Source organism: Ostrea edulis, chromosome 8 (assembly GCF_947568905.1).
Source record: "Ostrea edulis chromosome 8, xbOstEdul1.1, whole genome shotgun sequence".
In the NCBI taxonomy this organism is placed as follows: Eukaryota; Metazoa; Mollusca; class Bivalvia; order Ostreida; family Ostreidae; genus Ostrea; species Ostrea edulis.
In genome coordinates this window covers 47858684-47872689 of record NC_079171.1, presented here as the reverse complement: position 1 = coordinate 47872689, position 14006 = coordinate 47858684, and the positions used below count along the sequence as shown (strand labels likewise).

Here is a 14006-nt window from a genome sequence, read left to right as displayed (position 1 = left end):
AAAGCTTGTCTATAGATTTCATCTTTTCTGGCCCAGTGGTTCTTGAGAAGAAGAGTTTTTAATGACCCTACTCTATTTTTACCTTTTCTTTATTATCTCCCCATGGAAGGTTGTCTGGCCCTTTATTTTAACAATTTAGAATTCCCTTTACATAAGGATGCTTTGTGCCAACTTTGGTTGAAATTGGCCCAGTGGTTTTTGAGAAGAAGTCAAAAATGTTAACAGTTTACAGACGGACGGACGCCGGACTACGGGTGATCAGAAAAACTCACTTGAGCGGTCAGCTCAGGTGAGCTAAATACCTTACTCCCTTCTTTAAAACCAGAAGCACCTTATAAAAATATTCTTAAAAGTTAATTTTCTGAAGCAAAAAATCATATACGATATAACCCATTTTCACTGCGTTGCAATATCGTTTACACAGTAAAGTTTAGATATATGTAAATGTTTCAAGTTAGAGTGTATTAAACAGTTCAATAATGTACATCTTAACACTACTCCTCATATTAAACAGAACAATTATGTACATCTTAACAATACTCCTCATTAACAATACTCCTCATATTAAACAGAACAATTATGTACATCTTAACAATACTCCTCACACTAAACAGTTCAGTGATGTACATCTGAACAATCCCCCTCATATAAAACAGTTCAATTATGTACATCCTTACAATATCCCTCGTGTTAAACAGCTTAATAATGTAATTTATGGTACTTCACTTACAACTGGTGACGTCTCAATGAAAGGTGAAGATAACGAACAGTGATCAATCTCATAACTCCTACAAGCAATACAAAATAGATAGTTGGGCAAACACGGACCCCTGGACACACCAGAGGTGGGATCAGGTGCCTAGGAGGAGTAAGCATATGAGTGAAAAATTCTCGACGGGACGCAAGGAACAATCAATTTCAACCCATCATTTCTCACATAATCTCTTTTCAACCCACCATATCTACGTCATAAGCAGTATTGAACTTACCAATTCTACTTCGTAATCTCTATAGATCCATCATACTTACCTCATAATTGTCTCCCTTCTTCCAGGGAAGACATTATTTTTTTTTTTACATTGGTCTGTCTAATACAAAATCTTGTGAACGCTTCTCCTATATGGCTTACCAGATAGACATGCAACTTTGTACAATGCTTGTTATTTGTAGATGTGCGTATTGTTAGGACGGGATGATCAAATTATATTCCTAAAAATTATAGTGGATGTATTCTAAGACGGGTTTAGGATGTAAATAGCCTGTGAACACTTTTACTTTACGAATTATCCAATATATTTGAAACTTTGTACAATGTCTCATCGCCATATTTGGATGTGCATATTGTCGGGACAGGAGGATCCGATTATTTTCCTAAAAGGTATAGTTGATCTAAGAGCGTTGGAAGATGTAAAATAGCTTATGAACACGTCTCCTGTATGGCTTATCTGATAGATTTGAAACTTTGTACAATGCTTCATTGCCAAATGTAGATGTGCATATTGTCGGGACAGGAATACCCAATTATTTTTCTAAAGCTATGGTGGATCTAAGAGGATGAAGGATGTTAAAATAGCGTACGAACACTTCTTCACCTATATGGATTACCCGATATACTTTAAACTTTTGACAATACTTCAATGCTATTTGGAGATGTAAATATTGTTGGGACAGGAGGATCCAATTGTTTTCCTTGTGGAAGGTGTAAATGCAAGGTGAAGATAACGAACAGTGATCAATCTCATAACTCCTACAAGCAATACAAAATAGATAGGTGGGCAAACACGGACCCTGGGACACACCAGAGGTGGGATCAGGTACCTAGGAGGAGTAAACATCCCCTGTCGACCGGTCACACCCGCCGCGAGCCCTATATCCTGATCAGGTAAACGATGTTGTCCAGTCAAAATCAGTGTGCCAAGAACGGCTTAGCAATCGGTATGAAATACTTCAGACAGCATTTGACCCAATGATAGGTTGTATTGACGAACTAGATCGTTATAACGACCATAGAATTTGCGAAATGCTGACTTCAATCGAGACTGTTGAAACCCCTGTACCATCAACTTGTTTGTCAGTAGCTTACCTCGATTTAAAAACTGACTATACGCAGAACAAGCTCTTGCATATCGAATCAGTTGAGATATATAAACACCATATGCAGGTGATAATGGTATATTGCTACATTAATATGGGAAGTTGACGATGGAAAAGCTTAAATCATCCCGTTTGTCATACAGTCAAGTTGTCAGTTTGCCGTTAATGTCTACTTTCAATAAAGTATCTAAGTATGGATCAGAAGTGGACGACTCTATGGTGTCCTTTATTTCGAACTCACAGGGATATAACAAATCGACATATGAATGAAAGTTATTAAATTAATAGACAAAACGTCATCGATATATCAAATTGAAGGCCACAACGAGAGATTTTTTTCTTCTTGCGTAGAAGTTTTTAATAAATTCTGCTTCATATGAATATAGATCCAGGTCAGTTAACAAAGGCCACAACGAGAGATTTTTTTTTTCTTCTTGCCTAGAAGTTTTTGAATAAATTCTGCTTCATATGAATATAGAAACAGGTCAGTTAACAAAGGAGCACAATTCGTGCCCTTGGGAATTCCAACCAACTATTGGAAGACCTGATCACTAAATAACACGAAGATATTGTCAATGAAGAACTCTAGCATATTTTTTATTTGTGCGTGGAATCAGAGTAGTATTTCACAAAGTAAGTTTTTGAATGACTGATCACTAGATATGAATCTTTCGGTTTTCCATTTTTGTTGAAGAAGCAAATGTCTATGATGTCAAAAAGTCTAGTCTTTAATTTATCGTGAGGAATGGTCGTGTATAGTGTTGAAAAGTCATCGGTTTTAATGTTATTGATTTGGGAAAAAACTGATTGTATCAGTCGAAATTAAGTGAGGAAACTGCGTATGAGAAACTTACTGAGCAGATTCACTTATGCAAGGCTGAAAATGTGCCCCACTCCCGCATGTAAACAAATTGTTTCGCACCTTATTATGTACGAGAGTTGTCCGAAGTAAAATAACTCGAACGTATCTCGAAACCAAAGTATTGAACCCATCACCTCTACCTCATAATCTCTCTTGAACCTATTATCTTCGTCTTTCAAGTTATCTTTTATAATTTTCTCTAGCTCTTCTATGATTATGTCCGGATTGTTTTCTGCATTAAGAGCTATATCGTTGTATTCCTGTGAATCTAAGGATATATTTGTTATGTTTTCTACATAAACAGATGTATCGTGGCATTTCTGTGAATCACCATCGCCATGTATATTTCTGCTACTTCCATGCTCTGTCGTCGATGTTGTCATCACGGAGTAATGCAGGTCAACATTAATACCGTGATCACCTGTGAAAAAAACATAAACCCGTGAATGAGACGCACTTGCAGTAACAGCATATTTTTTGTTCTAAAAGCATACTAATTTTGACTGCGGATGACTCCGTTTACCTGATCAAGATATGGGGGATGCTTACTCCTTTCTCTGGTATATCCAGGTGTCCGTGTTTGCCCAACTCTCTGTTTTGTATTGCTTATAGGAGTTATGAAATTAATCACTGTTTGTTATATTTACCTTCCATGCAGAACAAATCAGTTGCATATCACAACACACCTGCATTAATAACCGTGTAAATGTCAAGACTTGAAAGATAAACTGCTCGGGGGTGGGGGGGGGGAATCGAAATGATAGCACATTCTCTCCGTATTTATACTTTGATTGGGAAAAAGTGTCCATAGATTATGGCAGTAATCCATATTGTTTTATCACAAATGCCACAACAGACATAACACGTAATGCCGTTATATACGGTAACCAGGGTCGTGTATTCCATAAGATTGAATATTGTTTAACGTCCCTCTCGAGAATATTTCACTCATATGGAGACGTCACCATTGCTAGTGAAGGGCTGCAAAATTTAGGCCTATGCTCGGCGCTTATGGCCATTGAACAGGGGAGGATCTTTATCGTGCCACACCTGCTGTGACATGGGACCTCTCATCCGCAGGACCGCCCCATTTAGTCGCCTCTTAAGACAAGCAAGGGGGGTACTGAGGACCTATTCTCATCCGGACCCCCACAAGATAGATTTATACAACTATGTAGCGAATCAGTTAAAATACATTTGTATACATCGAATTATATCACAGGCAATTAAATCGCTTTATTAACTATTAAAGAGTACAAGTATTGAACTCTAAATTTAGGGTGCCTATATTAGCCGATGAAAAAAAACACCAATAAAGTAAACGGTATAATCTATTCTGTATTCTAATATAATCACACATAATCAATCTACAGTACTACCACAATTCATCCCAAAAGCCCGTGATACGCAGAGATGGATTAGGAAAAAAGCCTACTATATATCGTTGACTTTTAGCTGGGTCCTGGCACCATACCATTAAACAGAGTGTTTGCGCATTGCAACAAGCTATTACATATAATGTGCGGTATTAGATTTGATGGTACTGGGAATTGTAAAACCGTCTGCACTTCCTTATATAAATTAGTCATTTTGACCAGTGCCACTTGTGATCTTCCCAAATTAAACATCATTACTATAAATCGTCAAACACTTGTGTTAGTGTGGTTTGGAGGAAAATGGACATAATAATGCATTTGTTATCTTTATAAATACTCGTTATTAGCATAATTTATGTAACCCGTGGAGGTCCGGGTTAGAATTGGTCCTCATCGCCCCCTTGCTTGTCGTTAGAGGCGACTAAATGGGACGGTCCTTCGGATAGGCCTAAATTTTGCAGCCCTTCACCGGCAGTGGTGACGTCTCCATATCATGAGTGGAATATTTTCTAGCGGGACGTAAAACAATATTCAATCACTGTACTCTAATGAATTACTATTGATACAAGATAATCTTTTGAGTCACAAAATCGCTATAGGTCCTTTCATCCTGTCACAATTTGTGACTGGCATAGAAGTAATCCTTCGCTTCAAACCGTTCTTTGTGGAAAGATATAGAGTTATTCTCTTTAGAGAAGTCGAGATGCATAGCCTACATCGACTTCTCTTCGCAAGCTTTCATGTTTTGATTCTGGAAAACGTGTAAATGCCGGAGTCGGTGACGGTTTATGCTTCAACCGACATTTCGACTCAGATGTGCCTGGATTTACGCAATAGACAATTTGTTTACAAACATTTAACAGCAATGCACAAAACCGTCACAAGGAAATCAACACTTACTTCCTTTTAATCCATTTTCAATATGCCCCTGTCCCGGGTTTAAATCACAACTCTGATTACGTCAGCCTGCTTTTCTCGTACCTGGTCCCCTATTGTGACAGCTCCCAAGACCAGTTAACGTAAACCCGGGACATAATAATAAAGAGTATACGCAAAGTAGTTTATTATCGTGCTCACCATACAACACTCATACCAATAGCAACATAAAAATAGGAGTTTATGGTCGATTACACTTGTACCCGACCAAAGCTTAATATTAAGTTATGTTGCCTTATGTAGGAAACCCAGCAGACTTGTCTCTTGAATTCGAAATAGGTTACACGGGATGGTGAAACAAAATACGTTGACTAAAGAGTTACCACTTTACACAACACAGTCGTTGGCTGTCTTCCGTATTAAGAACGATTTCAAGATCACAAAGGGGCCGAGCGGTTGGAGCATCGTGCTCAAAATCACACGGGCTCTCACCTCTATCGGCGCGCATTCGAATCCCGCTCGCGCCGGTAAGTGAGAAAGTTACCCAGTTTACTTTCGGAAGGTCGGTGGTCTCTTGTCAGGTACATTGTATCTGGGTTCTCTCTTCCACAAATAAAAACTGGGCGCCACCATATAACTGAAAAATTGTTGAGTGTGGCGGAAAACATCAATCAATCAATGCAGATCACAATGTAAATAGGAATTCACCAAACTCGGACTACACTATGTAAAACTTATACGGTACCAATTTTGATGCACCAGATGCGCATTTCGACAAATAATGTCTCTTCAGTGATGCTCAACCGGAATGTTTGAAATCCGAAATAACTATGACGTTTTAGAGCTAAATATAGTCAATAACAGCGTGCCAAAAAAGTGGAGCCAAACAATGTAATATAAAGATTACTTTAGTGCACACGATATTTATAAAACTTGAGACTTATATATTATCAAATGTTGTGATATTTTCCCCGCGATACAACAGACCTGCACGTCGTGATGGTTTTTTATATTGTGACGTCATATAGCGTGAAGTGCACTGAGGTACATTTTATGATGTTTGTTTCAACTTTACTCGGAACACCTTTACCATGCTGCGTCACTTTCCACACAGAAACAACATTCGAACACCTGTACATACAATGTAGACCCAGTAAACCACACAGGTAAAACTCTCGACCACACAGGTCTATCATTTTCACACATTGGGCAGACACACCTTCACACTTTCACGGCATGATCAGAACTAACACGTAAGCATTTACAAACCGGTCTGACAGCCGCGACCAGCTATCCGTAACGACTATATTGTGAGAACAAATGAAATTGTGACACATCCTTTTGGGGTAATTAGTTGTGCCAGTCAAAATGGCTGTGATGAGTGGAAGTGCAGATGGTTTTACAATTTCCAGTAACATGGAGCTATCACGGACGTCAGTTTAATTGGGGCAATAAATTCAACTTAGAATGTGCGGTATTAGATTGTTTCAATGCCTAAACAGCCTGCTCATATAGTTCCAGGGCCCAGCTAAAATTCCACGAAAACACAATAGGTATTTTTCCTAATTCATTTCTGCATATCTTTGAAAGTATACGGAATATCGAGATGGAATTCGTTAATACTGTCGATTTATTATGTATGAAAATTTCAAAATACAGTGTAGAATTTTATACCAATTGGTTAATTGTTATTACTAACTTCACTACTCGGCTAACCTGGGTACCTATATTTAAAGTTCTATACCTTCACTGTTTAATAGTAACTTCGAACTGAAGCGATATAATTATCTGTGAATTATGCAGGAACGTATGTTGATAAATTGGGGTAAAACTTATTATGAAAGGTGAAGATAAAAAAACAGCGACCAGTCCTACAACTCCTATTTAAGCAGTACAGAATAGAGTTGAACAAATACGGACTCCTGTATATACCAGAGGTAGGATAAAGTTCCTAGGAGGAGTTAGCGTTTCCTATCGACCGGGTACACCCGCCGTGAGCCCTATATCTTGTTCGGGTCAAACTTAGATATTCATGGGACTTTTTTTTAGGTTAAAAGGTGTTTGAAAGGTAAAGATTACGAACACTGATCAATCTCATCACTCCTACAAGCAATACAAAGTAGATAGCTGTGCAAACACGGACCCCTGCATACACCAGAGGTGGGATCAGGTGCCTAGGAGGAGTAAGCATACCCGCTCGACCGGTCACACCCGCCGTGAGCCCTGTATCCTTATCAGGTAAATGGAGTTATCCGTAGTCAAAATCAGTGTCCCAAGAATATTAAACACTGGTGTTCTTACTGACATACATGTACACAATGCATGTTATATTGAGCAATTTTCATTGAATTAACTTTTTGGTGACAAAATGACAGCTAATTCCACTTTAAGGACTTCACCAATCTATTATAATTCATTTTGGAATAACATGACAGAAAACAATTTAAAGATTAATAATCCATATGAGAATTTTTAAGCACACGATGAATGACTCACTTTAAATAATTTTTGGGGGAAAAAACACAGTTCATAAATGTTATATTCTTTTGTTCAATCTATAAACACCGGTACGCAATAAAATCCTACTTATTATCAGGTAATCATATCATGAAATTTAAAAAAAAAATTTTTATCTAGATCTGAAATAAGAAAAATAGCATCTCTGTCTCTACTCACTATAATATTTATTCTTTTATTAAATGACACAACATGCTAGAATGTTATGGCTTTTCAAAATGGATAGGTTACCTACTTTAATGAAAAGTTGAAGATAACGGACAGTGATCGATTCTGATTTTTACTGTTGTTCAAAACATGAGTCATATAATGTAACCCTATGAAATATACAATTAAAGAGTTGGATAAACACGAATCCCTGGGTATATCAGATATGGGACCAGGTATCAAGGAGGAACAAACATCCCTTATCGACCGGTCGCACCTGCTGTGAACCCTATTCCTTAATAAGGAAAACGGAGTTATCCGGAATCAAAAATCAGTGTGTAAAGAACGACTTAATAATTGATATGAAATACTTCAATCAACATTTGACCCATTGACAGGTTGTATAATTAACCATTCTTCATTTTAGAAGGTGATCGTTCTCAAAGTTCCAAAATATATTCCGGTAAGATCAGGAGGAAAACAGTGCATGGATATGAGTTTCATGTTCCTTTTATTTTCTCATGAGAAAGTAAATTGCTCATTTATAAGGCATGATCTTAATTCAATTTTGGGAGCAGCATTTTTAAGCTATATGTAGTATTATGTACATGATTCTTCTTTTGGATTTAATATACTCTCTATGAACTCGTTTATCTTGTTTTACCATTACTGAATTATTGTTGCAAAATGAATCACCATTAATGATTGCTCATTCAGAAAGTTACTGTTTTAAGGCCACCTTAGCCAAGCTTGTCCCAACCCAGGCCACTGCCTATCAGTACTACCAGTACTTTGATTTCATTTTCACCTTGCTGTGAAGATCGATCCTTTTACTTTGGTGTTCCGAGTGACAAATGCTAATATAAAAGACTGAACGGTGAACACAAAACTGTAAACGGAGAGAAAAAGGAAAAAGTACAACGTTTCAGAGATTGTAACCTTACATTGTGGTCCACTTCTGCTTCATACTTAAATATTTTATTGAAAGTAGATATTAACGGTAAACTAACATCTCAACTTTATGACCAACGGGATTGATTTCAACTCCTCTATCATCAACGTCCCATATATATGTAGCTATATTCTATTATCACCTGCATATGGTGTTTGCATCTCTCAACTGATTCTATATGCAAGAGCTTGTAATGTGTATGATCAGTTTCTCAATCGAACCTGGCTACTGACAAACAAGTTGAATGTGCAGGGGTTCATACAGTCTCGTTTTAAAACAGCATTTCATAAACTCCATGGTCGTAATAACAATCTAGTTTGCTAATATAACCCATCATTGGGTCAAATGCTGTCTGCGTGTTTCATGCCGATTACTAGGCCTGATTTGGCTACTGATAACTCCGTTTATTTGTTCAAGATATAGGGCTCACGGTGGATATGACCGGTCGATAGGGAATGCTTACTCCTCCTTGTCCCTGATCCCACCTTTGGTATATCCAGGAGTCCGTGTTTGCCCAGCTCTTTATTTTGTATTGCTTATGACATTGACCACTGTTCATTATATTCGTCTTCCATTGTATATTACCTTGTATTTAAGTTCACGCTACGTTCTCTCTATTTTTTTTTTTAGATCGTGGTGGGATCGTAGTGCGAACGGCATGGATTTGTAATTTTGTCTGTCTTCACGATCTTACTGCGTCCTCACTACGCTCTTATCACGACTCCACTACGATTAAACTACGGCCTTGTTACGATTTCACCACGTTCTCACTACGTTCATCAAGTTCTTACTATGCTCCCACTACGTCCATCACGTTCTAACTACGCTCTCACCACGAATCCCACGACTGCAACAAGGGTTTCCTACGCTTCTACCACGATCTTACTACGGTTCTACCACGTTTCCGCGCCACTGTCGCCACGCTTTGCAGCAGCTGAATCAGGTCCAGATTCAGTGTAAATACAGCTCAGAACCTTCAGGACTGTTGATCCTCCATCCTCAATTCATTCATCAGTTGATCATAATGGCCATACTGAAGTCTTTTTTCAACAGAAAGACAAGGTCGTACCCAGCAAGATCTACGCTGCCATAAGATTCCCCTCCTCCTCCTTCGCCTAAGTAACAATATAGCAGCTTGGTCGTTAATGTAAGTGCCATATACTGAATATGCATCAACATCTCCATCAATATTTCTTGGTCTGGCCTTTCCATGATTCCAAAGAAGCAATGGTCATGTGCAACATTTGTTCAGTTTTTATACCAGTGTGTGGGGGAGAACAGAACGTGATTCGGTCGTGGCTTGCGCGCAGTGAAATCGTAGTGAGGACGTATTAAGGACGGGATGATCTTGGTAGAAACGTACTATAGTCTTCAACAACATAGTATGGACGTGTCGTGATCGTAGCGGAAGCGTGAAGAAAAGGTAGTGCATACGGGTTGATCGTAAGGAGAACGTAGTAAAAACGGGATGGCCGTATAGAGAGCGTAGTAGAATCACAGTGCAGTCGTTTTCTTCTGCACCACGATCCCATTACGATGCTACTAAGACCATGCCGATCTAAATACGACCTTAGTAGGTCCTTACTACGCTTCCACTACGACCAAATTTGACCACGACTGCACTACGTTTGTTTTGAGCATGTTCAAAGTTGATCCACGATCATAAAGACCTTATTACGTTCTGTCTACGACCTTACTAAGACGTACCCGATCGCACTACGATCATCAATGTTTACATGGTCGTAGTGCGAACGTGGCCTAGAGTGATGGGGGTATAAACTCGCGGTGTATATGACTATGTTGTATATAAGTATACGTTGTATATAACTTTGCATTGTATACAATTACGCTGTATATAACCCGACGTCTTATTTAAAATTACGTTGTATATAAGCTTACATTGTATATGATTACACTGTATATAAACTGACGTCGTGTTTCAGATTACGTTGTATATAAGCTTACATTGTATATGATTACACTGTATATAACCCGACGTCTTATTTAAAATTACGTTGTATATAAGCTTACATTGTATATGATTACACTGTATATAAACTGACGTCGTGTTTCAGATTACGTTGTATATAAGCTTACATTGTATATGATTACGCTGTATATAACCCGACGTCTTATTTAAAATTACGTTGTATATAAGCTTACATTGTATAACACCTGACGTTGTGTATAACCTCACGTTGTATATAAGCTTACATTGTATAACCTGACGTTGTGTATAACCTCACGTTGTATAGAACTACGTTGGGTATACTATACAGTTTATGGAATCAATATCATTTTCTCCTTGTTAAATATGAATGAAAGTCAGTTATGAAATTGTAATGGGTATGAATTGTTCTAATCGATTTTACCCTGATCTGTTGTTTCTTCGTATGTATTGCTTGATGATTTTTTCCTGGAAAAAAAAGACAAGTAATTGTTAATAACCACAAAATAACGAACGGAAGTTGTGATGCTGGAATATTTCTGTCGCAACCAACTATTTTTAGAATGAGAAAACCCGAGACGAGGTCTTCCGAATACCATTAGCTACTCGAAAAGGGAAGAGAATACCGATCATAGTAATCAAGTCTAGCCAAAGAGGGTCATACATGTAATTTCATATAACTGGTCAAGTCGGTTGTGGAAATACTAGCACATCCACAAATATAATTAAAAACCTCATAGTGTTGGGTAGGTAATTTATCATGGAAATCAGAACGAGTCATGAAAGCACAATATATTGACAATGTTCCACATTTCAGTTATAAGGCCACCTATATAGCATTGGCTAACATTCGTTTTTTTTTAAAGAAACAAAATAGTTTATCAAGCCCCTTACTTATGATAAGATCCAAATTCGATTAAAAATATAAAAAGTAGGGGGGGGGGAGTAACAAATTAATTGATATTTAAAGGAATGTCAAAACTTTATGTTATAACTTAAATGTAAGATTAAACAAATATCAACAACCAGCACTTGTGCATGCATCGCACACATATTTTGTGTATAGTTCACATCATGATAAAATAAAAACCTACCCGCTTCTACCCCTACCCCACTCCCAATATAATTTTAGATAATTATAATCAAACATCGATCTGTTCAGTATGACCTAATCACAGGTGCTGGGCTTCAGGCCCCACCCTTCTCCGAAGAACATACATGATTGAATTTTTTGGTTCAAATCTCTATACTGCATATTAGCAATGTCTTGCAAACACAATAAAGTCAACTCATGTAGGTTATTCGGGGGGGGGGGGGGGGGGGGGCTGAAAACAAGTACTTCTAAAAATACATTGTGTCAACACCATTATGATCCAAATCATATCGTATAGGGTTAAGAGTTCACAATGATAATATATTTGGATATATTAAAAGTAGTATGGTCCCAATAGTGCGTAAGTGTGCATGTCTTTAAAATCTTTCCACAATTGATTTGAAATACTATGGTCGGTATTCTCTTCCCTTTTCATGTAGTTAATGGTATTCGGAAGACCTCGTATCGGGTTTTATCGTCCTAAAAATAGTTGGCTGCGACAGAAATATTCCAGCATCACAACTTCCGTTCGTCATAGTCAGAAATGAGAAGTGGCGAGGTTAAAACGATGAAATTGAGCGATGTGAAGTAATTATTGCGTACCAAATAGCGATGCATTTAATCCACGAATCATCAGTAGATTTAGAATGACCGTTCTTTTCAGTTGGTATGTGCATTATCGGTGTTTTTTCGATAGGATTTTTCAGCGAGGTGTAGATTTTTTCAACATGTCGCTGGCTGAGTTGCACACCTTGTTCATATATTATGATCGGTGACAAGACATTTTTTAAAACGGTTTCTATGCGAGATTTGTGTATTCCATTGACATATATAAACTCTGAAGTTACATATTTTATAAAAAATACGTCCGGAATACCCAAGGAATTGAACATTTAAAAATACAAGAAGGGGGGTACCGGAAGTTCTGTCCACAAGCACCTATGCCTACAGCTGGTGACGTCTCAATATGAGTGGAAAATTCTCAACGAGACATAAAACAATCAATCAAAGAAAGAACCAATCATTCTCGAGCGGGGTGTTAAATAATATACAACCAATCAACGTTGTCACAAAAGTACCTTTAAAATCAATATTACACGGGGATTCTTTTCTTGTCTATCCATGATAAAAGTGCATCGAAAATTACACTACAGAAAGTCAAACCATGCATTGATAGTGTGCAATGGTGGCTTCTATACTTTACCTTCTGAGAACCACCACGATTTTGATGACGATGATGATGACCACGACGACAGCACAGGCGGCAGTTCCAACGACGACAGGAACTAGAAAATCATCGCGATCGGTTTTCTACAAGTGGGATTTGAACAATGATACCCATTGAAATACATAGATAAATGAATAGATATATATGTATGATACTTGCATGAACTGCCATAAATTTTTCATTGTATATTGATAAACATTTACATCAATCTCAATTCTTCAGTTCAATACATAGCAATCCCGGACTTTAAGTGTTCGACTGCACATCGAAGTAATACCGGCAGTGTGGCTATCTCGTGTCCTTTATTGAAAATCATTTTTCGGTGTGATTCTATTTCATAGGATGACCCCCCTCCCAGTCGCTGCTCACCTTTAATAGGTAACACTCCCCGGTGTCATGGCGACAAGTTAGACCTTCACACTCATTGCTGCATCTCTCCCTACAGTCCAACCCCCAGAAGGTTTCTTCGCAAACTGAAAGTGAAAGTAATGTACCTTTCATTGTACAGACACGTCCCTCACAGCCCTGAATACAGATGACAATATTCCTTTTCCACAATGAAATTTTAATAACACTTAAACTAAGAGAACGTTTCTACCTTCTGAACATCGAGGTCCAAAATATCCGGGGGAGCAGCCATTTAAACACGTCCCGTTAATACGGTGACAAGGCTCGCTGTCCAGACAGGTGCCACATCGCAGACTGCAGTTCACGCCGTACATCCCGCCGTCACATTCTTAAGGGAGAGAGTAACAGTACATTCTCATCATTGTTTCTATGCTTAAAATCCACATTTCCACAATGAATATGTAAACGATGTTATATTTTTTGTAGTTCGATGCAAAATTTATTTCAATCGAGAGACATTTTTTTTTTCTATACGTACTCGTGAGACAGGAATTTTTTTATGTTT

At 37.9% G+C, this 14006-nt stretch overlaps 1 protein-coding gene across 1 annotated transcript in view; it reads right to left on the bottom strand.

The window, feature by feature from the left end:
• The window catches only part of LOC125663295 (receptor-type tyrosine-protein phosphatase alpha-like), a 62077-nt gene that overhangs the window by 37237 nt on the left and 10834 nt on the right, over positions 1-14006 (bottom strand). Inside the window, exons 8-12 of the mRNA XM_056147668.1 lie at positions 13692-13829; positions 13463-13566; positions 13070-13176; positions 11197-11240; positions 3097-3377 (exon numbers count right to left, since the gene is read on the bottom strand). Coding sequence (XP_056003643.1) covers positions 3097-3377; positions 11197-11240; positions 13070-13176; positions 13463-13566; positions 13692-13829 — 674 coding nt within the window. The remainder of the gene's footprint in view (positions 1-3096; positions 3378-11196; positions 11241-13069; positions 13177-13462; positions 13567-13691; positions 13830-14006) is intronic.